The sequence below is a fragment of the Talpa occidentalis genome, unplaced genomic scaffold, assembly GCF_014898055.3.
Source record: "Talpa occidentalis isolate TD23 unplaced genomic scaffold, MPIMG_talOcc4v2.1 talOcc4.11, whole genome shotgun sequence".
NCBI classification, from domain to species: domain Eukaryota; kingdom Metazoa; phylum Chordata; class Mammalia; order Eulipotyphla; family Talpidae; genus Talpa; species Talpa occidentalis.
In genome coordinates this window covers 19,270,601-19,297,329 of record NW_023601104.1, presented here as the reverse complement: position 1 = coordinate 19,297,329, position 26,729 = coordinate 19,270,601, and the positions used below count along the sequence as shown (strand labels likewise).

At 44.4% G+C, this 26,729-nt stretch overlaps 2 protein-coding genes across 4 annotated transcripts in view; one reads left to right on the top strand and one right to left on the bottom strand.

Annotated features, from left to right (window-relative positions):
* The window catches only part of TMOD2 (tropomodulin 2), a 53,148-nt gene extending 47,917 nt beyond the window's left edge, over positions 1-5,231 (bottom strand). The window contains exon 1 of the mRNA XM_037502487.2: positions 5,188-5,231. The gene's annotated coding sequence lies outside the window, so the exon portion shown is untranslated. The remainder of the gene's footprint in view (positions 1-5,187) is intronic.
* The window catches only part of LYSMD2 (LysM domain containing 2), a 37,504-nt gene that overhangs the window by 792 nt on the left and 9,983 nt on the right, over positions 1-26,729 (top strand). Inside the window, exon 1 of one of the 3 annotated variants that reach the window (XM_037502492.2) lies at positions 5,578-5,633. The exons of 1 other annotated variant lie outside the window; for it this stretch is intronic. Coding sequence is in view for 1 of the 2 variants with exons in the window: in XM_037502491.1 (XP_037358388.1) it covers positions 17,361-17,633 (273 nt within the window). In the remaining variant the exon portion in view is untranslated. Of the gene's footprint in view, positions 1-5,577; positions 5,634-17,360; positions 17,634-26,729 lie in introns of those variants that run through there. One more of the 3 variants, XM_037502491.1, reaches the window with a different exon arrangement.

The following is a 26,729-nucleotide window of genomic DNA, read 5'->3' as shown; positions in this document are numbered from 1 at the left end:
CAGTCCTGTTTATTAAGCCCAATCCAAACACTAAACTTTACAGAAGAGTAAAAAAATACTCTTAAAAACCTGGTAAGAAGCTTTTAAAATGGGCAAGGCACTGTCATGAATTGCTTTAGAGTAGATACACATCTAGGAAAGCTGCAAAGGACCGTCCAGAAAAGGACAGCTATGGCAATGAGAGAGGAGGGTTTGATAGAAGGGGGATGTAAGTGATGATTTATTCCCAACTGGGGGAATTGGGAAATGAGAAGTCAATCTTTTATTGTAAATCTTCAGTATCTCATACTTTCAAATAGTTAGTAAACAAATTTATGAGTCAAAACTACATTTTAAACTAGTAATTAAAACACAATAAGCATATCAATATATCCTCCAGTTAGACATGATTTGGTCCTATACTTCAAATTTAGTTGCCAGCAAATACAAAGATGTAACAGCAATGGTCCTTGCTTGGAATCCAGCTATTGATATGGTCCAATCAAGTCTGTTTCTTTCTTTAAAAAAGAAAAAAAAAACACAACACACCAAATGGTCTGGGAAATACTTTAGGAGATTTAGGGCAGAGAATGGGTGGGGCAAGGAGGAATTTCAGGCAAAAATATGGCAAGGCAGCTGGAAGGAAGAAGCTGAAAGAAGAATGAGGGACAGATCTAACCAGGAGGGAGCATTTATAGCTGAGACCATTTGTTCTCAATTTCCCAATCTCATAACACAAAAGTTGCCAGTTCTCAAATTGTGCTTGAAAACAGTCTCCCTTTAAAACAACAGTTTTCATGTAATAGTTCCACTAGTGACCACACCCCTTTGGTTCATAAGAACACACAAGACTCAAAGCGCGGCCCTTGGCATCAGCCACTGGGTACAGATCTGTGTGTGAGTGCCGACCTCTCTTAAGTCTCTGTACTTTTCTCTGTACAATAGGCACAGACCAGAACTTATCTCAGAAGGTGGAGGTGACACAACACAACACAATTATACATGGACTAGACATAGCACCTAGCATATGCAAGCCTTCGGTCAGAGCCAATTTCTTTTTGTACTCGGTCTAAGAATAATCTTTCTCTTCTGGGGGTATTTTCTCCCGTTTCCTTGTCAGGATTGGCTTGGACAAAGAGAGGCAGCATCCTGTAAGAGCCCTGATCAGTACTGCCAGGTGTAGCCAGCCGCCATGTGTAAGCTGGCCAACATAGGAGATAGAGTTCCTGGGCAGGAAGCAGCCAAGAAGCTTCCTGGCTGGGGCAGAAGATCTCTGGTGTGGAAGTCTTACCATCTGCCCAGAATGCCCCCTGGTTTCTAATTCTCTTGGCAAGTCCTACTTCCTACTGCTGCCTTATCCCTCTGTCTGGCCTATTCTCTGTTTTCTGGGGCGTTCCTGCTTCTTGACTTCTGTGTCTTTTTAGCTTTTAACTGCCTGTTGGTTCTAGTCACATCCTTGCCTTTGGGAAGTTCAGGGTTCCAACTTCCTGACTGCAGCCATGGGTTTCATGCTCTTTGACTTTTGGTGCACAGGCTCTCCTGGCTTCTGTCTGCTTAAGCAGTCTTTGGCCCACTTGCCTTGTCTCTTTCTCTGACATCTGTATCCATACTAGGTTTTAATCCATGATTTGTTATGATTTATGGTGCTGTGTGCACCTTGCCTTACCAAAATGAATGCCTTAAATATTTAGCCATGGTATGGTATGATACTGTCCAGTCAGAATACTTGTCATCCATAAAAATGACTATGGCCATCCCTACACATTCTGACTGAAGAAACAGCCCACCCTACTAGACTCTAGATACCTCCAATCACTAATGAGGGGCCTCCAAGATCTTTCATAGGGCTGGTGCCCCAGATCTTCCCCTTACTCCTAATGTCCAGGCTTGGCACAGCTGGCACTATACTTTATTTCATGAGCTTCTGTTGTTACCCATGGTCTTAGGGCTGACTTCTTATTCCCACTCCACCAGGTGCCCCTGGAGAAACTCAAGGATATTGGTAACACACTTGCAAGAGATGGGGTGCCTTGATTTAAAACAGGAAGGCAAAACATAAAAGCAGAAATACATGTATTTTAGGTACAGCAAAAAATGCCCTTGTAGACAGAATCTTTTTTCAAACTTAGGTTAATATAGTCAGCCAATAGATATTTATTGAAAGCCACCTCTGAGAAAAGGTTCTATATAAAATTAAGTGTTATATCTTAAGAGTCAATTCTATTTTTTGGTCTAGTTAAACAGGAAGTCTGTTCTGCACATGGCTTCTGTGAATCCCTCTGAGCCACTTAACAGTCTTTAGGAATACATTTGGTTATCGGCAGTTCCTACAAATGTAGGAAGCAGAGGAAACTCCACACCATCCATCAAAGAAAACTAGTTTCTTTAATACTTTCCTAATCCAAAGTAAGAAGAACCCCACTACCTTGAACTTCCTTCTACAGACACAAATCTCAGAAAGTAGAGAGGAAGGTACAACACTTTCAGGATGGTTCTTAGGTGGATCCATTCAATAGAATTTCTAAGATTTGTGAATCACTAATGCTTTGAGGTTGGAATTGGGGGATGGGGATCTTAAACATAAATGATTGCTAATAGCCAGAATGAACCAAAAAAGGAAACTTTCCTTGACTCCACTCACATTTCTAATAGAATTTAAATCTTAGGAACGTGAAGCCCCAGATTTACTCTGAATTGCTCACAGATTCAATGCAGCTCTCCAACATTAACTAGAGATCTCAAAACCCTTTCAAATTTACTTACCTCATTAATCTCCATTTTTTTATTTAGAAAGTTCAAATACAAAGAAAAGGTAATACTACAATAAGCACCCATTCCTTCTCTTTACCAACTGTAATCAATCTGCTATATATCTATGCTGGCTCCCCCACCCTAATTCTTCTTTTCCCCTTGAACCAGCTGAAAGATGCAGATGTCATAACACTTCATGTCGAATACCCAATCTCAAAAGAAGGACAGACCCACATAAGGGAGCACAGTTATTATACCTAAGAAAAAGAAATAACTCCACATTAGCTACTGTGGAGTCCATATTCAGTCCATATTCAAAAGTTCCCGACTGTCTCCAAATCATCTGTTACAGTGATTTTTTTTTTGATCCAGGATTCAGTTAAGGTTCACACATGCAAATGGGTTGTTACATCACTTGAGTATTTTCATATACAATAGTCCCCCACTCCACCTCACCTCACCCCACCCCATCACATGGGAAGCTCTGACCATAAACAGGAGATTCATAATAAGTGCTGCTAATCTTGATGGGAGACTCATAATAAGTGCTGCTAATCTTGACAACACCTCATCTGTACTATAAGGACATATTTTCTCGGGGGTCCCTGATGGCACAGGGGTTAAAAGTTTCAGCACTATCAAGCTATGGCCAGTCACTGTGGCAAGAGTTCCATCCCCTCCCCTGGCAGGGAGCAAACCCACATGGCTCAGCTGACCTCTCCTATCTCACCGGCTGCTCCCCTCAGCAGTGTATTTCAGTAGATCTGCCTGTTTTGCTCCCCACTCTGTCTCTGGTGAATCCTCTCACCCCTTCCCCACACCTCTGGCCTACACCCCAGTTCTTGGATGCATAAATAAGTAAAATAAATCTTTTTTTTTAAATCCACATTTTCTCTATGGTGTCTGCAATGAGATTCCTTGAAATAAGGTGAAAATCCTGTTCTCCAAACACCTTTCATTCAAAGGCTTTGTACCCCTGGATCAGTCCTTGCCGAAATCAGTTGTTAGGGTTTGCATAGTGTTGATTTCCTGGTTCTGTCATTCCTTCCACTGTGTACTTATTGTTCAATGACCCATCAGGATCCACCCTCCCTCTTCTCCTTGTATATACTCTCTGGTTACTTCTTGCTGGGGTTTCCTTCCCACCTTCTTGCTGACCACATCTGACCACTCCACCCTGCCCTGGGGAGCCATTTGCTTTTCCCTTTATCTGCTGATTCCATCACTTCACCTTTAATAAATCAAAAGCAAACGACAACAATAAAAAACACATTACCTACCATGTTACATTAATATACAAAAACTGAAATAGTTGTAGTGCATATCTATTTGGTTTGATCACAGAAAGCAGATAGAGAAATCTGTTTGCTTTTTCAAAAAAATCATACTGCTCACACCCTGAAAAATCTTTCCTCTTCACTAGGGTAAAGCCACTTGTTCTGTCACAATTAAGCTTTTTGTAATAGTGTTAAAGAAAAGCACCCTTTCAGTTTCCCCATAGGAGAACAGAGGTAGAAGTCATTTAGCCCAAAGGCCCATTTTACAGAGAAAGAGGCTTAGAGGGGTCAGGGGACTTCCCCAGGGTCCCCATTTCCCCCTTTTGTAATGATGGATCTAGGACAGAATCTGGTTTTAAAACTCTCTCCCGATGTTCTTTTCAAACCCTTCCCAAGTGCCTCGAGATTCAGATGTTTAATGGGCAAGGTGAAGCGGGAGGATTCGCGGCCTCCTTCCTTGTTAATTTGCATTTTTACGGCATCACCTCCCGGATCGGAACACTAAGTAAAATTTCTCATTAGGAGCCTTTTATTATTATTATTAAAAAAATAAAATCAGTCTTCATTTCTGCAGGGCAACGAGGGGAAACTGTTCAAGGGCGCAAGGCTAATCTTGGGGGGTGGGGGCCGCAGATCTGAGGACCTGCATCAGGCCTCCGAACGCTGCTTTCTCGAAAGCTAAAACGCCCTGCGCGTGACAGCTCCAGGCTCGTCAGAGAAAGACGCTCGCTGCAGCCCACCTTCCCCGTCCGCTGCTCTCCTGATGCATGAGACAACTCAGCTCCCAGGAGCCTGTCAAACATTTGCTGCACAAGAGAAATTGGGTAACAAAGCCCAGCATGGAAAAATCCAGCCCCGCAGCTCCGGGAGGCCAGACAGGAGACCGCGCCCTCCCTGCAGCGGCCCGGCGGGCTGCAGAGGCTGCGGAGACGCAGTGCGGGGCGCGGGACCCACACCCGGAGGGCGCCTCCCGCCCGCGCCGCCCTCCGCGCCGCTCCGCTCCGCGCCGCCCCCGCAGCCCGGCCGGCCGGGGAGGCCAGAGGCGCCCCAGCCCCGCGCGCCCGCCCCGCCGAGCACCGGCGCAGCGGAGCATCCTCCAGGGCCGCGAGGGCGCGGCCGCCCCGCACTGCGCACTGGGGACCCCACAGCAACCGCTCGGCGCCCGGCGGACCCCACTTACCCGCGGCGCGCCCACCGGTCGGGGCGCCCATCCCGGAGCCGGCGGTCCGGCAGTCCCTCCGTCAGCCCCGAGGTGCACCGGCCGGGGCGCACGGGCGGCGGCGCGGCGGGGCGAGCGCGGCGATCAACAGGCGGCTCCGGGCCGGGCGCGGCGCCGGGCGCGCGGCTGCAGCGGAGCAGGCTGGGAAGCGTAGTCCGCTCGGGGCGGCGCGCGGCGGGCGCGCGGAGGCGGGACCCTGCCCCCCGGCTGCGGCCCGGGGAGCCCCCACCTCCGGCCCTGCCCAGCAAGTGTCCACTCACTCCCGGAGCTGGGTCCTCAGGGCGTGGCCTGTCTGCAGGCGAGGAGCGTCTCGACCTTGAGAAAAAGCTGCGTCGGCGCCTTGGAGAAGCGGGGGGCTGCAGAGGGGTGGGTGGCAAAGGCTCTTCGAGCGTGTGAGGAGCTGTTGGGTGAGTGAGCATCCTTGCTGGGAAGCTTTGTCAAGATGTGCGGTGTGTTGGCATTACGCCAGCCCAGGGCGGGCGCTTGGAGTAGGAGTAACTGGGGTAGGCCTGGGGAGCGAGGTCAACAAGGTGGGGTTTAGAAAGATCTTAAGTTTTGGGCTGAGGGTGTTCGGGAGCCCACGCATACGCAGTGACTTCACTCACCCTCTTTGAGCCTTAGCAGCCTCATCTGTAAAATAGGCTTAAGGCTTGAAGCCACGCTGTTAGGACTAAACACGTATTAGGGACCTATGTGAAAGCCCCTGGATCTGGGACTTAGCACATGCTAGATCAATGTTCGAGCACATATATATATTGAACATTGATATATGTATATATTCAACTAAAGATAGCTGGACTGGGTAGATAGATGTTAAAACGCGCCCCTTTTGTTGTTTTGAGGCGTTTAGCTCAAAAATATACTGTGATGGTCTCAAATATATATGCCCAGTGAATATACACGGTGATGGTCTCTCAGCCAGGTGCTTTGGAGTTACACGGTCTTGTTTATGAAGCTCGGAAGTGGGGTGGGTGACAGGACAAAGGGCAAAATGATGAAAATACGTGGCATCACAAAATTACCTTCCGGAAGCTTTACTAATTAGATGTGATCACTCTTCTTTTTAAACCCTTGCTGCCTAATTTCAGTATCACTTTTACTCACAGCGCTTATTTTTACAGTTTTAGGTATGCTGAATTTTGAAAGTACTCTGCAGTATTTCACACTCTGGTGAGATTTGTGTATTAGAGAAGTGGTGGAAAGAAAGCGAACCAAAGGGATGGACGTGGCAATTTAATCTTTGAAACAGCAAAAAGAACATGGGCAGAGGGGGTTGTAAAACAGCATCATAATCTGGGATGAATGTGTAGACTCATGTGGCCAAAACTAGAAAAAAAGCCACATAAAGTGCTGCAGAGGAAATTATATATGAGAATAATAACACCACTTTGAATTTGTGAAAATATTTTCCTCTTCATGTTCTCATTTGATTTTTGCAACAACCTTGTGTGTGATGCAGAGTGAGGGTTTCTCCAGTCAGAGTCTTATGAGGCAGACAGAGGTGAAATGAAATGACTTGGTCAAGGTCATCTGGTTGGTTCTTAAGACTATCTTTTTTTTTTTTAAATTCCACATTTATTTATTTGTTTGTTTGTTTGTTTGTTTTTATTTTTTATTTTTTATTTTTTATTTTTTTTATAGAGGCATGCTTTATTTATTTGTTTGCTGGTTTCTTTGTTTGTTTTGTTTATACATGCACTGGGTACAGTCAGAAGCGCGGGAGGGCGAGAGAATTCACCAGAGCCAGAGCGGGGAGCAGAGCAGGCAGAAGGACCGAAGTACACTGCTGAGGGGAGCAGCGGGCGGCAGGAGAGGTCTGCGCGCCATGTGGGACCCTCCTCCGGTGGCCGGGGAGCAGCCGGGGATCGAACCGGCGCCGCAGAGGCCGCGCGCAGCTTCGCAACCCAGCGCTCAACCGCTGCGCCACCGGGGAGGCCTGTTTGTTTGTTTTTAAAGATTTATTTATTTATACAAGCACTGGGTACAGTCAGAAGCATGGGAGGGTGAGAGAATTCACCAGAGCCAGAACGGGGAGCAGAACAGGCAGAAGGACCGAAGTACACTGCTGAGGGGAGCAGCGGGCGGCAGGAGAGGTCTGCGCGCCATGTGGGACCCTCCTCTGGTGACCGGGGAGCAGCCGGGGATCGAACCAGTGCCGCGGAGGCTTTGGGTAGCTTCGCAACCCAGCGCTCAACCGCAGCGCCACCGGGGAGGCCCTTAAGACTATCTTTTCTCCTAGCACTCTGGGACTTCCCAAAAGAGGCAGTTTTTCTTTGTGTGTGTCAATGTAGGACTGTCCCTTTCCCAGCAGGAGGACTGAGTCAGAAAATAAAGTTAATTTTCCAACATTCTTGGGGCCAGCATGAACAATGGCACACACTAACAGCTGAGAGTTCAGGGTGGTTTCCACTATTAAGTGTGATAATTCACTGGATCCTGGGCCTCCTCTCCAAAATGACAAATCTGAACTGGAAAGAGTTAAATATAATGGAGATATAACCAAATCAGTTCAATTTACAAGCCCAAGTTGTCCTGTACATTTGTTATTCCAAATGTCCTGTGTAACAGAGACAGTTCTCTTTTTCCTATTGCATGTCTGTCAAAAGTTATAGAATTCTGTTAAATAAGAATGGGGTGATGGGGGCATCCCTGGTGGGGCAGGGGTTTAAGTCTCAAGGCTATCAAGCTATCACCAGCCACTGCAGCAGTGTGTTTCAGTATATCTGCCTGTTCTGCTCCCAATTCTGTCTCTGGCCAATCCTCTCACTTCTCTCTCCACTGCCCCCCGCCCCCGCCCCTACACTCATGTATGCATAAATAAAAATAAATCTTTAAAATAAAAATAATGGGATGTTTTCCCACAGAGAGCTGATGGTAGGTGTAAACTGAAAGTATTAGAAGAATGTCATTGGGATGGGAAAAAAGTAGCAAAGGTTTGCTGCTATGGCAAAAGGTTTGCTATGTCTGGGTGTGAGATGAAGGAAGCATTCCTTCAGATGAAGACTGTGAAAGACATAGAAGTGATTTCTTAAGGCAAAGTTATTGTTGGCAGCCAATGCAGAGATACGAGAGCTAGCTGATAGTCCCTAGTGCCAGCAGCTCTGGAGATGTTGTCACCAAACTAAGGAAAGTGAGCTGTGAAAGAACTTTCAGTCTCTGTACTGTGAGGGCTAGAAGTTATAGGTATTAGTGATTGAATGAAGAAAGTAGAACACTTGACCTTTCTTTTTTTTCTTTAAACTTTCTATTTTTAATATTAAAACTTAATGGAAAGATATTATCAGTTATGGTTTAGTTCTTTATATTTAATGTCTCTGTCTAAAATTATTTGAGGGGGGCCTCACTTGTGGCACAAGGGGTTAAGTCTCAGCACTATGAAGTTATCTGCCGCAACTGCAGCACTGAGTTTGATCCTCAACCTGGGAGCTAACCCACATGGCACAGCAGACCTCTCCTGTCTCACCCACTGCTCCCCTCAGCAGTGTATTTCAGTCAGTCAGCCTGTTCTGCTCCCCGCTCTGTCTCTAGTGGATCCTCTCACCGCCCCCCCCCACACCTCTGGCCTGTACCCCAGTTCTTGTATATATAGATAAATAAAATAAATCTTTTTAAAAAATAAAATAATTTAAGGGAGAAAAGGATGGCAGCCAGTCTTGTGACTTCTCAGACGAAAAGTTCTCATTTCTGGGTTTTATCTTGTAGGCTTAACTTTTCAACTTGCTTTTTTATAAGAGGAAACTAGAAATAGAACTAGAGCTAGAAGGGACTTTATGAAACATTTTGTCTAGTCTTCATGCAAATGAAGAAACTGATATTTTGACAGTAAATATTATTTGGTAGAAAGTAAAAAAATTCAAGGGGTTTTTTGTTTGCTTGTTTAATTTTTTTATTGATGTAACCATGTACTATAACAGTATATAAATTTTAGGTATGCATCTTTATAAATAAATAACTGTGTATACCACATTAACTTTACCAGTAAAAGTCCAGTTCTATTCTTCACCATACAATTGACCCCTTTAACCTGATTTACCACCCTGCCTACCTTTTTGGTATCTACTAATTTGTTCTTCTGTAGTAACAAAGTTTATTTTTATTTAGTTCATTTATTTTGTTTTGTTTTGTTTTGTTTCTTATAGCACTTATAAGTGAAATCATACAGTGTTTGTCTTTCTTCATCTGATTCATTTCACTAAGGATAATGCCCTCTAGGTCCATCTGTGTTTTTGCAAACGGCAGGATTTCATCTTTTTTTTTTTTTCCACTAGCTAAGTATCATTCCATTGTATATATATATACCACATCTTTATCCCATCTTCTGTCCATGGTCGCTTAGGTGGTTTCTGGCTCTTGACTAATGGGAATAATGCTGTAATGAACATGAGGGTCCATAAAATTCTTCATTTTCATGGTTCTGTAATTTTTGGATAAATATCCAGAAGGAGGATGACTGGATCATGGGGAATTTGTATTTTTAATTGTTTTTAAAAATTTATTTATTTATGCCTGCAAGAGCTGGGGTATAGGCCAGAGATGCGGGGGCTTAGAGGATTCACCAGAGACAGAGCGGGGAACAGAACAGGCAGACTGACGAAATACACTGCTGAGGGGAGCAGAGGGCGAGACAGGAGAGGTCTGCTGCGCCATGTGGGCTGCTCCCTGATCCGCCTGGGATCACATTGGTGCTGCAGAGGCTGCAGATTGCTTCATAGTGCGATGCTTAACCCAGGGAGGCTTAACCTCTGTGCCACCAGGGAGGCTCTGTATTTTTAATTTTTGAGGAATCGTCATACTATTTCCATAAGGACTGTGCCAATTTACAATCCTGCCAAAAGTGTACAAGTATTCTCTCCACTCCAACAATTTTTTTTTAAGATTTATTTATTTATTTAAACAACCACTGGGTACAGTGAGGAGCGTGGGAGGGTTAGAGAATTCACCAGAGTCAGAGTGGGGAACAGAACAGGCAGACTGACGAAATACACTGCTGAGGGGAGCAGCGGGTGTAGCAGGAGAGGTCCTGCGCACCATGTGGGACCCACGCCTGGTGGCCTGCGATCGAACCTGCGCTGCAGAGGCTGCGGGCAGCTTCGCAGCCCGGTGCTCAACTGCTGCGCCACCGGTGAGGCCCCAATTGTTGTTTCTTATCTTTTGGATAATGGCCATTCTCACTGGTGTGAGGTGATATCTTATTGATTTGGTTTGCATTTCTCTAATTATAAGAGATGGTGAACATCTATTTATGTGCTAGTTGACCATCTCTACATTGTTTTTGGAGAAGGGTTTATTCAGATCCTCATCCCATCTTTTAATCAGGTTATTTTTTTGTTTTTGAGTTTCATGAATTATTCACATTTTTTGGGTATTAACTCCTTGTTGGACATATAATATGAAAAAATCTTCTCCCACTCAGTAAAATCTCATTTTGTTCTGATGATAGAAAATAAAAAATCCCATGTGGCAGTTAAGGTATTTTATAATTCACAATGTGTTATATCTCACTAGGAACAGGTAGTAGATACTGTAGCTTGTTTATTTAACATCCAGCCCACCCTCCTCTTTCTTACCCATTAGGGAAGGTGACCCTATGATTATTTCAGAGGTACACTTTTTTTTAAGTTTTTTTTTTAAAGATTTATTTTTTTTATTTATACAAGCACTGGGTACAGTCAGAAGCATGGGAGGGTGAGAGAATTCAGAGCCAGAGCGGGAAACAGAACAGACTGATTGACAAATTACACTGCTGAGGGGAGCAGCGGGCGCAGTGGGAGAGGTCTGCTTGCCATGTGAGACCCTTGCCGTGGCCGGGGAACAAACCGGTGCTGCAGAGGCTGCGGGCAGCCTTGCAGCCCAGCACTCAACCGCTGCGCCACCAGGGGAGGCCCTCAGAGGTACACTCTTAAACCTACCCCGAGTAAGGAGAATGGGATCCTCCAGACCACAAGTGAAGGATTAGGGATGGGCCCCTAACCTGGTTCTGACCAGAGGGACCAGATCACAGGCCCACTGAAGACTTTCCAAGAAAGGGTTTTTTGCTCTTAAACCAGGAGACTTGCCACCATCCCCACTGGATGTCGTTGCATCTGCCAGTGTTACCTGAAACAGAAATAGCCATTTTAGAAGCATTAGGAGTTCCAACCTTAGGACAAAGCCAACACACTGATGGTGGCAGAAAATGGAGATAGAATGAACCTGGGTCTGTGATGTTGTTGTAGAGCCAGTAAATCAATCAGGCTGGTGCTACCTTACTTCTGGATTTCTTGTTATATGAGATAATAAATATCCTTATTGTTGAGTCAATTTGAGATGGAGTTTTCTGTTACCTGAGGTGGAAAGCATTCTGAGTGTTATAGGTGAAGTGTGAAAGTAAGTTCTTTGCATGGACTGAAGGACTACTTCCCAGAGTTGATAAAGACAAGCACCCACCACAACCCACAGGCAAAGAGAGGGATATGATCATGTAACTTCATACTTTTATCTCACATTTAAGTGTATACTTCATCTGAAATTAAATATTGTATATGTTAGAAAGTAGAGATCCTATCACATAGATTACCAATTGTTCTATCATCAAATAGACCATTCCCTAGTTATCTTCAGTGCTACCTATGTCATAGATCAAACATTTGTGATCCTATTTCTGGGTGGACTATTTTTTAAAAATTGATTTCCCAGCATAACTATCATCTTGTTTTGGTCATTATAGCTTCATAATAATTATTGATATCTAATGGGAGCAGTTTCCCTTTCTTTATGTTTTTGAAGTATCTTGGTTTTCTGTGGGTCTTTGCTTTTCATATTAATTTGAGAATTAGCTCATGTTTCACGAAAACTGGCAATATGGCAGTATTAAATGCTGTTGCATAGAAGCTACAGATCAGTTTGTAGAGTGATGACTTTTTAAAAAAAATATTTTATTTATGCATACAACTGCTGGAGTATAGGCCACAGGTGTGGGTAGAGGGAGGGTGGTCAGAGGATTCACCAAAGACAGAGTGGAGAGCAGAACAGACGGATCTACTGAAACACTGCTGAGGGGAGCAGTGGGCAAGACAGGAGAGGTCTGCTATGTCATGTGGGTTAGCTCCCTGGCCAGAGATGGAACTCATGCCACAGTGGTTGGCAATAGCTTGATAGTGCTGAGACTTTAACCCCCGCACCAGCAGGGAAGCCCTAGAGTTCTGGCTTTTTAAAAAAACATAGTAATTGGGCCTCCCTGGTGGTCTGCAGGTTAAGTCTCAGAGCTACCACTGCAACAGCCTGAGTTGGATCCCCAGCCAGCTAGCTAGCCCACATGATACAGCAGACCCTCCTGTCTTGCCCTCTGCTCCCCTTAGCAGCGTATTTCAGTAGATCTGCCTGTTCTGCTCCCTACTCTATATCTCTGGTGAATCCTCACACACAACACCCTCCTCTGGCCTATACCCCAGTTCTTGTACACAAAAATAAATAAAATCATTTAAAAAAAAAAAGGTAGTCTTTTTGTCCATGAATATGGTACAGTTTTTTCAATTTATCTAGGTCTTCCTTAATGTCTTTTAATGAAGTTTAACTTTTTTCCCTGTTAAAAAGGTCTTGTTTATCCTTTTTTTTTTTTTAAGATGTATTGGGCCTCCCTGGTGGTGCAAGGGGGAAAGATGCAACCTATGAAGCAATCCGCAACCTCTGCAGCATGAGTTCAATCCCCAGCTGGCCAGGTAGCAACCCACATGGCACAACAGACCTCTCCTGTCTCGCACTGCTCCCCTCAGCAGTGTGTTTCAGTCAGTCCACCTGGTCTTTTCCCCACTCTGTCTCACCCCCCACACCTCTGGCCTGTACCCCAGCTCTTGTATGCATAAATAAATAAATCTTAAAAAAAAAGATTTATTTATGCATACAAGAGCTGGGGTACAGGCCAGAGGTATGGTGGGTGAGAGGATTCACCAGAGACAGAGTGGGGAGCAGAACAAGCAGATCTACTGAAATACACTGCTGAGAGGAGCAGCGGGAGAGACAGGAGAGGTCTGCTGTGTCATGTGGGTAGCTCCCTGGCCGGCCGGGGATTGAACTCATGCTACAGAGGCTGCAGATAGTGCTGTGCTTAACCCCATGCACCACCAGGGAGGCCTTAGTTTATCCTTTGCTTAGATTCATTCCTTGGTTCAATATATCATATCATTTACGTTATTAATAATATTAAAGCACCCTTGGGTTTCTGAGATAGTCACTTTGTTCATGATGGAGTATCTTTTATATGCACTATTAGGATTTGACTTAATATTTTAAGATTTTTTAATCCATGTTTACGAGTGAGATTAGTCCATATGTTTCTTTTTACTTTTCTCAATTGTTTTTGGTCATAGTAATATCACGACATGTATGGGATTGCGAGTACGGTTGTATTGTATACTAGGTCAAGGATTGTTTCTGCTACTTCTGTTTGCTAGAGTTTACATTGGATTAATTTAGTCCTGAAAAGTTGATAGAATCTTCCAATAAAACATTCTAACATCAGAATTTTTTGGTACCAAGATTTTTAACTCTAGTACTGATCAACTTCTTTAATGATTATAGAACTGTTCGGACTTTCTATAATTTTATACACTCATCTAGACAAGTTGTTTATAGTTCTAACTTTCAGGTTGCTCTTGTTTTGATACAGAAGGATGTAACTTTTTTCAAAATTCAGTTTAAAAATGGGGCCTCCCTGTGGCGCAGGGGTTAAGGCTCAGCACTATCAAATTATCACCAGTCATTGCAACATGAGTTTGATCCCTGAACAGGGAGCTATTCACATGGCACAGCAGACCTCTCCTGACTCACCCGCTGCTCCCCTCAGCAGTGTGTTTCAGTCAGTCTGCCTGTTCTGCTCCCCACTCTGTCTCTGGTGAATCCTCTCAACCCCCACACCACTGGGCCTATACCCCAGTTCTTATAAGCATAAATAAATAAAATAAATCGTTTAAAAATTCAGTTTAATTATGAAGTTCATTTAAAAATTAATCTATAATGTAAAACTTATAGTAGGAAGACTTGTGTTAGTTTAGACTTACAGTTTCCCAGGACAGAACTTAAACTCTATTAAATATGGTCATAATAGCGCTTCCAAGTGGTTGCACCAATTTCTGTGTCATCAGTGCTATTTGAGAATTCCTGTTGTTTGACACTTTCACAGGTATCTGGAGTTTTACTAATGTCATGCCTTTGGAATTGTAGTTTTAAATTGAAATTTTCTGCTTACTGGTGTTGTTGAACATCTTTCCCTAGGTTTATTTGGCATATGAGTTTTATTCTCTGTAAATTGCCTGTTCATATCTTTTGACCATTTTCTAGTGTGTGTTTGTCTTTGAATACTTTGTAGGTATTTTAATATATTCTGGAGAGTAATACTTAGCAGTTATATGTTCAAATATATTTTCCCATTTTACTCCTTGTCTGTTCAAAATTTTAATTTGTGCTTTATGAGGCACAGACATTGTTAATGTCGATATTTGAAATTTATCAGTCTTTTTTCTTTGGGGTTTGTATTTTTGGTCTTTTACTTAAAGAAATCCTTTATAACCCCAAGATTATAAAGATGTCATCTAATAGTGTTAAAAGTTTATCTTCCCCAATTGCCTTTTATCAATCTGTAATTGATTTTGTTAGATGGTATAAGGTAGAACTGTAACTTATTTTTTTCTCCACATGCATTGATAACTAATTGTGCCTGCCACATTTACTGAGTGTAATTCCATTTGTCACATATCAGCTTCTCTGGCATGTATGAGACTGTTTCTGGGATTTCTTGATAGTTCCTTTGTTCTGTAAGTCTATCCCAGCTTCAGTGCTGCAATAGTTTAGTTCCTACACCTTTACTATAAGGCCTGATGACCATGAGGGTAAGTTCTCTTCCTAATTCTTCTTCAGGAATATCTTGGCTTCTCTTAGCCTTTTATTTTCTACATGAATTTTAACATAAACCTGTCATGTCCTTTGAAGAATGCTATAGGGATTTTGGTTGAAATTTTAATTTTTATAAGTTTGGGAAGGGAATGATATTTTTTATCATTGTGCATTTTCTCACCCATAAACATGGTGTAGCTCTGTTTTTATTTGTTATCTTTTTTTTATGGCTTCAATAGAGTTTTGTAATATTTTAATAAAAGCAAGCTTCACTTGTATTAAACTTATCCCTAAATATTTTTGGGTATCTTATGCCATCTTTTCCACAATTATACTTTCTATCTGATTAACACAATAGATATTTGCATGTTAACTCATGTTTTATAGCATTAAATTTTTAACAGCCCCAATATTTGAACAGTTCTAAAACAGAAATTATCTATGTTGTCGATAAACACTGTAGTATTGTCTATTATCAGCAAACTAAAATAAATATCACATGCAAGTTAAACGCTCTTCAAGAGGTGCAAGCTGCCTTTGTATTCAATGGAGAAACAACAATTAAGGCAGTTGGGAAGGAGACCCTGGGAAGAATCGCGGAGGAACTGGTGGAGGATGTATCATTTGAGATGGCCCTTAATTTGTAAAAAATGTAGACAGAGACCTCCTTGGTGGCACAAGGGGTTAAGTCACAGCATTATGAAGCTATCAGCAACCACTGCAGCAAGAGTTCAATACCCAGCCAGGGAGCTAACCCACGTGGTGCAGCAGACTTTTCCTCTCTCGCCCTCTGCTCCCCTCAGCAGTGTATTTCAGTCAGTCTGCCTGTTCTGTTCCCCACTCTGTCTCTGGTGAAACCTCTCACGCCCCCCACACACACCTCTGGCCTACACCCCAGCTCTTGTATGCATAAATAAATAAATCTTTAAATAAATAAATAGACAGTATATTGAAAGAGTGTCAGGACAGATGGAGGGCATGGCATATGCAAGGTATAAATGTTGAAACAAAGCAGGTTCAAATGATTCTGTTGGGCAGGAGCATATAAAGTATATAGTTGTACATGGGGTATGACCAAAACACTGATAATGAAAATGGAAATAATAGCTCAAAATTCAGTGTAAGTGCTATTGTCCATGGAAACCATTTAATTTTCGAGTGAGAGAGTCATACAAGCCACTTGCTCCTCTTCTATACTTTGTCACGACTATTGAGTTCTAGTTCCTTTGCCTCTGTCCAGCATGTCCACATATCAAAAGTTCAGCCAATGACAAACTTCCTGTCTCCTGATCTGCCTACTGGAGAGCTGTCCAAAGTACAACAGAAACATGGACCCTAGATTCTAGTAAATGCACCCACTTTGTGTAAATTACCATCAGAGTCCAGATTATTGAGGAGAGGCTATTCAGATGACAAATACAGATAAGAGGCCATTGGTGGACTTCATAACTGTGGGGAGTTGTGATTTCAAGGTATTAAGAGAGAACAACTGTTAAGGGAAAAAATGGTTGCAGATAGTAAATTCGAAGTAGTGAGCTAGGATAATCGACTGTAGTTAGGCCGCTCAGAACTAAACCTGGCTCTGGTGTGCAGTGCAGGGTGAATCACAACTAAACAGTTAGTTTGAGATGATCAGGCCTTAGAAAAGCGATTCCTCCTGGTGTAATGTTTAAAGGACAGGACCTTCAGGTTGTTGAGATGAGCCTGGAAAAGTTGTATGTTTAATGGGATTGATGTTTTCTTTTAAGGTCATGGAAGTAATCGGGTGGGGGCAGGGGGAAGACAGTACCCTTGGCAGGACTCTTAAGGTCCGAGGGAGCTGGCGCCCGCTGGGGAATCAGTGATAGGAGGTAGAGCAAAGCTTTGGGGTTTTGCTGGGGCCAGGGCAGAGCAGTACCAGGCTCTATGAGTATGGCACGGGGGTCCACCTCCTAAGGAGGTCGCCTTGGGATCGGCTCCCCTTCCCCTCCAATCCTGCGGACCTCAGCGACCTCCCCCGGGACGGGGGCGCAGGGTGGAGCCCCGGCGGTAGGCCCGGCGGCTGCGGGAACTGGTTTCGCTCTTCCCTGGCAGGTGCGTGGAGAGAAGGCGGCGCGCGCAGGAAGGAGGCGTCCGCCATGCCCGGCGCGCAGCTCCCCGCCGCGGCTTCCAGACCGCCGCCCCCGCGGACAGGCCGGCGACAGCCCCAGTGAGGAGTGGAAGAGGCGCGGCGGAGCAGGCGCCGCCCCTTTGGCGAGCTTCCCGACCTGGCGGCCTCCGCGGGACCCATGGCGGACTCGGCTCCCGCGCCCTCCCTGCGGGCGGGCGGCCCCCGCGCGCCCCGGCCCTCCGCGCCCTCGCCGCCCCCCGGCTCGCGCTCGGGCTCCGAGTCCGAAGAGGCCGAGCTGTCGCTGAGCCTGGCCCGCACCAAAACCCGCTCGTACGGCAGCACGGCCAGCGTGCGGGCGCCGCTGGGGGCCGGCGTCCTCGAGCGCCATGTGGAGCACCGGGTCTGCGCCGGCGACACGCTGCAGGGCATCGCGCTCAAGTACGGAGTCTCGGTGAGCAGGGCGCGCCGCGGCCGGGGCTGGCGGCCACTGGGGGTGCTCCCAGCGGGGTGCGGCGTGGAGGGAGCCGGGGGACCGTGGAGGCGGCCGTCTGGCCCCCGGCGCTGCGCGCCCCGCGCTCCCCGGGCGCGCGCTGCGGACGACGGCTGGGCGCCCAAGCTGGTCCTGGAGCCCGAGGGGCGGGCCTCGCCCGGTCGGGGCAGCAGATCCCGGGGCTCTGCCCACTCTTGGACCAGATCTGCCACGTGAGGCAGGCCCAGGTGGACCACTAGTCACGTTCACACAATTTTCAGTCCCCACCACACTGCTTGCTGTTCTAAGATGGGGATTTAGGCAGGAAATTTTGTTTTCTGTCTAAACAAGCACTGTGATGAGTCAGGCATGGTACAGTTGCGCCTGCTGGATGGTTCTGGTTCTATCGATTATGCTTCTTTATTTAGAAGTGAAATTATACCCCTGGGCTCGCTGGCAACTGTGAATGTGACACCTGTCGCTAGGCAGCAGCCAAGGACTGTGGTCTAGGTGAGCTGGAGAGCTGTGTTTGTTATAAATTTATAAGTGTATATGTCTTAGGCCTATTGCGTTACACCTCCTGGAAGAACATGAAAACCTGAGGGAACATACTGTTTCATTGAAATTAGTTACAATTAACTCTAGCCATATGAGGGCCATTTTGCATTTGAGTTCTGTGTCAGTTTTCAGCGTTCTTTCCTGAAGCACCTTACACAGCAATGGGAAGAAAGGTGATCTTTATCTTTCTTTTAAAGTGGAACTCTCATCCTCCACCCAATGTCAGAGACTGAGTAATCTATTTTGCCCTTTTGCACTGGTGTATGTTTTCCTAGCAGATCCTTCTATCACTTAAACATTTTGAGATCAAGAATCTTACTGTGCAGGTGTGTACTGACATAATCCTGCCATGGATAGTGCCATCTTGCCCTCTTGGGAGTTTCTAGAGATGAACCAACACAGAAAACATAGAAACTACAGTTATTATGTGCATTAATGTTACCTCAGCTAGAGGAAAGCAAATGGGAAATATCAGTAGCTGCTTCTGCTAAATGCTGCTGTGTGGCAGGCATTGCACTTGTCTTGCTCTTTATTCAATTTGATTTTTCTGATAAGTCTTGGAGATAGGTGTAATTAACCTCCTTTTTTACTGATGGGAGAAAGGATGAGTGGTTAGGATATTTTCCAAGTATGCTTAGTCATTTAAACCAGCTTGAATTAATATAATAAGGCATTGACTTTTCTCTAGATATGACTCCTGATTTCTACCCTATTTTTGTTCTAGTTTTAGTAAGAGCTGTCTTAGCATCTTGGTTACTGCTTTGTATCTTATCAGTTAGGCCAGGAGGACTGAATCAAAGAATCCATGGTATCCAGAAAAGTGTTATTTTCCTGGTTCCTACTCTCCAGTCGCTCTGCCCCTCCTCTATGCTCTATAGTTTTACTTGAGTTACTAATGCTCCTAAATCCCTGCTCGCTGTACCCCACCTTTCACCAAATGATTTCTAATCCTCCTTGGGCCTCCCTGGTGGCGCAGGTGATTGAGCACAGCGCTGTGAACCTTTCCGCAGTCTCTGCAACGCCTGTTCGATCCCGGCAGGCAGGGGAGATAACCACACAGTGCAGCAGACCTCTCCTGTCTCGCCCGCTGCTCCCCTCAGCAGTGTATTTTGTCAGTCTGCCTGTTCTGTTCCCCGCTCTGTCTCTGATGAATCCTCTCACCCTCCCGCGTGTCTGGCCTGTACCCCGGTTCTTGTATAAATAAATCTTCTAAAAAATGATTTCTAATCCTCATTTTCTTTAATATAGATTCTGTTACTCATAACCTTATCACCCATTCCATTAAAGTATAAATGAAATTTTTATAACTTTTATAAAGATAATTTTTTAAGCCACTGAGTTCAAGTATAATAAATTAGGGATTATAACTTTTAGTCAGAAATAATCTATTACAGGGTTTCTCAACCTCAGCACTACTGATATTATAAGCCAGATAATTCTTTGTTGTGGGAGTTGTCCAGTGATTGTGTTACAAGTCAGGGAGAGGTGCACCCCAGATCCCCCCAAAACCTGCCTGCTCTAAATGGGTTCTGCCATCCGCCACATCAACACAAAACATAATGAGACTTTAATGGGAAGGAACTTTAATACAATTAGGCAACAATACAGGAAAGGCAAAGAATCTAGTTTCTAAATCAAGCACCCAAAGTTACCCATCCCTTCCTGGGTAAAACTCCATTCAAATGGGATTGGCCCAGAGCAAGGCCCCAAAGCCTGCCCCAAGTCCAAAGCGTCTTCCAGTGGGGAACCACAGAAAAGGGTCAGAAACAAACAGACAAGCCCGGAAGGAAAAGAGCAAAATCAAAATCAAGATAAAAGCTGCCATGGTCACCTCCCCACGGGTCTCACCCACATCTGTGTCACCCAGTCCACGACCAAAAGGCAAGCACAGTTTCTTCCCGTGTTTCTAGGCTCCATGTGCCTCCTCCAGGTCTCCTTTTGGCTCGTCCTGCTTCCTTCCTCAGTCTCCTCTGCAGTTTCTTCCCTCCTTGCTCAGCTCCACCCTCCCTTGGGTGGGGCAGGAAACCTGGAACCTCCCCCTTTCCTGGGGACCACCGTGTTACAATTGCAGGATGTTTAGTAACATCTCTCGCCTCTGCCCACTAGATGCCAATAGCACCCCCATAGAGTCATTGCCATGTGTTCCCTGGGAAGAGAGACTGTTGAGAACGGGCTGGTCTATTATGCCTATATCATTTGCTTTGAGCCCTAAACTATAGTTGATGAATTTTTTTTGTTTCATACTCTCCCACTGGTCATATAGAACCAGTGAAAGTGACAATATCATTAGAGTGAAATTATATTCTTACATTAGTTAATATCTGCAGATTTAATTGGATTTACTCATTTTTAATGGAGATTTTAAAGGAAGCTAAAAGGCAGATGATTATTTTTCTCTTCCTCATTGAACGGGAATGAGTTAAGTAAGTTAAGTCTATAATAGTCACCCTTGATCATCTACAACTTATTTAAATTATTGTTTAAAATAGGTGACGAGGGCCTCCCCGGTGGCACAGTGGTTGAGCACTGGGTTGCGAAGCTGCCCGCAGCCTCTGCAGCGCCGGTTCCATCTCCGGCTGCTCCCCAGCCACCAGAGGAGGGTCCCACATGGCGCGCAGACCTCTCCTGCCGCCCGCTGCTCCCCTCAGCAGTGTACTTCGGTCCTTCTGCCTGCTCTGCCTCTGGTGAATTCTCTCACCCTCCCGTGCTTCTGACTGTACCCAGTGCTTGTATAAATAAATAAATAAATAAATCTTAAAAAAAAAAAAAGAATATTAAAAAAAAAATAGGCGACGAAATGTTGGAGATTTGGAGCGCCAAGGCAGTGCACCTGAAAAGTAAGTCAGTCCAGGCGAATTTATAATAGTTATCTTTAACATCCCATATCTGGGGAGAGTAGACCACAGTTCTGCAGTCTTACAGTAACAGGAACTCTCAAAAAAGCCTGTCTGCCCATGTCAGCTCCCCAATCCCCCAGCTGGGAGACCTTGTAGGACTTCAGTCCTTAATGGGGGAGACTGGTAAAATTCAGTAACGTATTAGGTACCATGAGGTTCCAGAACAGAAAGTAAAGATAAAGACCTGGTTGCTAATCTTTGTACCAGAGGAACAAGTTGGAAACTGGTTATCTGAAGCAGTATTCAAGGGCTAGCAGCAGGGTACATCCAAGCTGTGGGACAAAATGTGTTCTTCAAACTTACCTGGATAGGAGAATGCCCTTGGACACACTAAGATGAAAGATGCTAGCTGGCCTTAACTCTGCTGGACCAGACTCTCCAGAAAAGGCGCCCAGGCATATCTGTTTTACAGGCATGGAAGAGCCCTGAATTTGTTTTAATGGCTGTTGTTGCTGCCTTAAAATTTCAAAAACTTGTGATCCAGGACCCCACATTTTCACTTTTTACTGGCCCTAAAAATAGTGTAGCAGATATTAGCTGTGTGACTTGCTTCCCTCCCCCTTCTTTGCCTTGTTTTCTCATTTATTGGATTTTTTTTTTCTTTCTTTCTTTCTCTTGCTTGCTTGCTTGCTTGCTTGCTTGTCTTTCTGGTGACATGTTAATGTATAAAATCCATACCTTTATGGTGCTTGCATTTTAGTCAGTGGAGGTAGTAAGTAAACAAACAAAATATGTTCTATGTTAAGTATTGTTAAACAAAATGAAGAAAAAAATTGAAGGGAAAGGCGATAGGAAGGGCTGGTGGAGGTAGCTGCACTTCCAACCATCCTGGCTATGGAAGACCTCACTGAGAAGAATGTAAAGGAGGGAGCCCTACAGAGAGGAACAATGAGTGTGCAAAGGTGGGAACTTAATGGACGAGTTCCAGGAATGCTGTAATGTGGCTGGTGCTTTGATTGCACTGGGGTGTATTTGGACCAGATCACTAAGGACCTTGAAGGCACTTTGAGAACTGCCAATTTTTGTCTAATTTGGAAAATATTAGAGGGGTTTGAGCAGAAGAGTGACATGATATGAATTGCGCATGGAAAGGATCACTCTGGTTGCTGCTTTGAGAATAGGCTGTAGGAGGGCAAGTGCCATGGCAGGGGGATCAAATAGGACGGAGGCTTTTGCAATAATGCAGGTGACAGAGGACAGTACCTTGGACCAAAGCAGTAGAGGTGGAAATGGTGAGATATAGTTGGATTCTGGATGATTTGCTGATATGCAATACATTTTCTGCTTGTTTACTGTTTAGTTTGAGTACCTCTGCCCTAGTGAATCAGGACCCAGGGATCTAGGAATCTAATTTATATGGAAAAGAATATGGAGGTTCAAGAACCTGGCTAGGCCTAACACCTGACAGACCCTAATTCTGCTGGGAGTGACTTAGAAAACATCTTAATGACCCTTACCACCATCCCCTTCAAAATCTTTGGTAGTTGGGCCTTCCTAGTGGAGCAGGGGTTAAAGTCTCAGCACTATCAAGCTACTGCCAGCCACTGGAACATGAGTTCAATCCCTGGTCAGGGAGCTGACCCACATGGCCCAGCAGACCACCTCTTCTGTCTCACCCGCTGCTCCCCTCAGCAGTGTATTTCAGCACATCTGCCTGTTCTGCGCTTTACTCTGTCTCTGGTGAATCCCTCACCCCTGCCCCACTCTGCATCTTTGGCCTACACCCCAGTTCTTGTATGCATAAATAAATAAAAATAAATCTTTAAATTAAAAAGAATTCTTTAGTAGTTATTTGCAACTGGCATTCATTGTTTTTTGTTTTGTTTTGTTTTTAACCTACTTTGAACCTGGTGTGTTTGAGGCCCAGTGTTAGATAGATGCTGGGGCTTCAAACTAATACATGTTGTCCTCTCTTTATGGTGAGTTTTTCGGTGACTACTTTCCACTAGCCTGCAGCTACTTAAGAAGACAGTAGTGTCTCTGATTCATTTTTGTATAATCTGTGCTAGCCTGAGTCTGGCAGAATGTGGACCCTCTACACACACAGGGTTTTCATCCACTGGACAGCCTGACTGCTATGAAATCTTCAGGACCTGAGCTGAGCAAACCCTGAAAGGTGAGGCAGGGAAGGACTGAGCAAAGGGAGTGCAGGCTGCTTAACTGTAGTTGCAAAGATTGATTTGTGTCTAGTTTGCAAATCTATAAAAAGAAGACTGCTGCAGTTACTGGTACCCTGTGTTTGTTTCTCCCCCTTCCACCTGACATTAAATACATGTTCAGATGTGAGCATCTCCCTGTGGTAAGGCACATTTAAGGAAGTGGGTGTCGGAAACTGAAACTCTTTGGGTTGAGATGAAAATATAGTTCAGATCTCAGACATGAACTTTGCTTGAACTGGAATTTTCTGGGCTGTGCTTATCTCCGCCGAGACACAAAGGCCCCATCCCTGACCCAGTATTCTAGATTTGGCTATTGCTTTTGTGGTTACCCTAGCTCCTCTCAGTTGTAGTCAGGTCTCTGGAAGGAACTGACTAAGCTCTAGGCAGTCACTTTGAACTTTTTGTTTGGAAACTTTGGGAAAACACAGTAAAGAAACTGAAAGTAAGGAGTCTGCAAGGAGACATGGGGAGACCTATCATTATTTGCATCAAGCTTTTTGTCTGTGCTTCCCTTTGGCGACTTGCCTGGCTGTACCCCCTACAGAGACCGTATTGCCCCCAGTCCCCTCAGTCACTTCCTGTCCAATTTTGTCCCCAGAGTCTTCTTTTCCTTTTCCAAGGAGCAGTTAAGCCAGGAACTTTCTTAACACTTTCTCTAAGAGAAGTGACCTTGCTGAGAAAAGGTGAAATGAATATCATTTTAGGGGAAGTAAGCACTGGGAGTTAGAAATGTAAGTATAAATCATTTGTGATTATAACTTTAGCTTCTGCTGCTGGTAGAAATTGCTGATCCTTTCTGGTCACCGGGAAGAGAACCATAAATAAGTAGTTTTGCCTGTAGTGAGAGACATGGTCAAGTTAGTAAAAAAAAAAATAAAAGTCTTTAGTGAGTAAACACATAGGTTATTATGTATTTTCTATTGAAAACCAGCTTTATTGAGGTGTAATGTACATACTACAAAATCAGCCATTTTAAATGTACAATTCAAGGACTTTTAGCACTTTTATATGGCTGTGCAATCATTACCAAAATCCAATTTTAGAACAGTTCCATCACTTTGAAAACATCCCTGTGCACATTGTCCTTACTCCCTATGCCCTTCTCCAGTTGCAGAAGTTACTTCCTAATCTATAGATTTGCCTTTTTTCTCACATTTCAGGTAAATGGAGTGTCATATTCTTCTGAGATGACATAGAAATGTTTTTTTCCCCGTTAGCACATGACAATGGAGGAGTCTGTTTCCCTCTAACACCTAGAACTTAACAGGAGATTGTTGGGGGGTGGAGTGTGTGTGTCAATTTAGTACTTCTAGTGAATGATCTTGAAGGAATCCTCTCTGTTTTCTGTGAAATGATGGTAATAAAATGAGATGTGTGTGTGTGTGTGTGTGTGTGTGTGTGTGTGTATAGTCTGTAAGCCACATAGTGCTGTGTGAATGTTACTGTGTATCCTGAAATGTTTTGGAAAGGAAGTTTTTCTTCTTTTTTGTTTTTAAGGACTGGAAAGGAAGAAAAAGAAATGTTAAACGTTGCATTCATAGTTAGATAGGGAGCCTGCTAAAGCTGACCTAATTAACCTTAAGGGAGAGTTGTTGGCCATGCCTAGTAGCTTGTGTTGATATACCTTTTGGGGGGAAAGTTTTGTGAGTTTCCTCCAGAGTGAACTCACCTTTATAAAATGTATTTACAGGAGCATCACTAAATAAGTTGTTTTTAAATTTCTGAAGGTGCTATTCTACATAATTTCAGCCTGACTGACCTGTGGCCTTCCTGTTAACTCTTAAGTATTCCGTAATCTGTTTCTTAGTGAACAGATAGTAAATTTTCATGAGTCATGCTATTCAGTCCTCCTTAGGAGAGACTTCTGAAATGACAGCATTTAACTGCTTATACCTCCCCTCTACTCAGCCACCTTCAAGAAACAGGACAGCTCTGTGCCACTTTTGAAAAGGTCATACTTTCTATTCTCAGCATTAATTGGGTATTTGGGAAAAGTTGAACAGAGCACCAGTGGGAAAGCTGAGTTTTCTAGTGCTTCCCTGGTTTGGATCATGACTTTTGATATGTGAGATGCAATTCTCAGAACATTAGATCCGTTTCAGTTCAACTAAAGGTATAAAACTTTCCAAAGCAAAACAAAACATCATTTCATTGCTCAGGATTATCTACAGTCTGGTCTGTGCCGCTGCAGTTTCCTCCACTACTGGACTTCCTGTTTCCACTGATGCCTCTTTCTTGCCAACCCATTTTCCACAAAACAGCCGAGTGATCTTTTAACTGTAATCAGGTCATGTCCTTCCCTTCCTTCATCCTCCAAGATTTTCTTACCACATTTAAAATAAAACCTAAATTCTTACCTTGGCATCCAAGGCTGTGTGCGGCCTCAGCTTGCTCATTACTCCCTGTGCTTCAGCCACACCACTTTTTCCTGCTCTGGGGCACTGCAGCTGCTCTTTCTGGCTGGAACCCTTTCTCCCCCCCCCCCCCCCTCCAGCACCCCTGCTCCCTTCCCACCCTTGTCTTTTTGCATGACTGGTTTCATTTATAGGTAAGAGTTTGGAGCCTGTATAGTTGGTTCAAGCCGTTGCTTGTCAAAGAGAACAAGTTAAGATCAAAGTCAATACCTTTTGAAAATATAAAATTAAAACTCAGGGTACTGACAACATAAAATGTTATTCACTTAGCCTTGTTTAGATGACATTTATATAGTCTTAGCGAAGAAATGTTTTCAAAATGTGCACTCCTCACTTCTCATTTGCTGAATACATGTCAGGATCTGTTCTTACCTGTTCTTTTCTCACTTTTGATTGTGTTTTTTTTTATTAAGATTTATTTATTTATGCATACAAGAGCTGGGGTGTAGGCCAGAGGGGGCGGGTGGGAGGGTTTGAGAGGATTCACTGGAGACAGAGTGGGGAACAGAACAGGCAGACTGACTGAAATTCACTGCTGAGGGAAGCAGTGGGCGAGTCAGGAGAGGTCTGCCTTTCCATGTGGGTTACTCTCCGGCCAGCCGAGAATCAAACACGTGCTGCAAAGGCTGTGGATTGCTTCATAGTGTGGTGCTTAACCCCTTGTGCCACCAGGAGACCCTCACTTTTGATTGTATTTAATAGTCTTAGCTGCTAACGTTATTGAGATGCTTCCTGGGTGTCATCCATTGTTCTGAATGCTTGACAAGAGTTAATTCCTGGGCCTCTCTGGTGACGCAAGTGGTTAAGATGCAATGTATGAAGCCATCCGCAGCCACTGTAGCACAAGTTTGATCCCCGGACAGGGAGCTACCCACATGGCGCAGCAGATCTCTCTTGCCTCGCCCACTGCTCCCCTCAGCAGTGTATTTCAGTCAGTCTGCCTTTTCTGTTCCCCACTCTCTCTGGTGAGTCCTCTCACCCTCCATATCTCTGGCCTGTACCCCAGCTCTTGTATGCATAAATAAATAAATCTTTAAAAAAAAGAGTTAA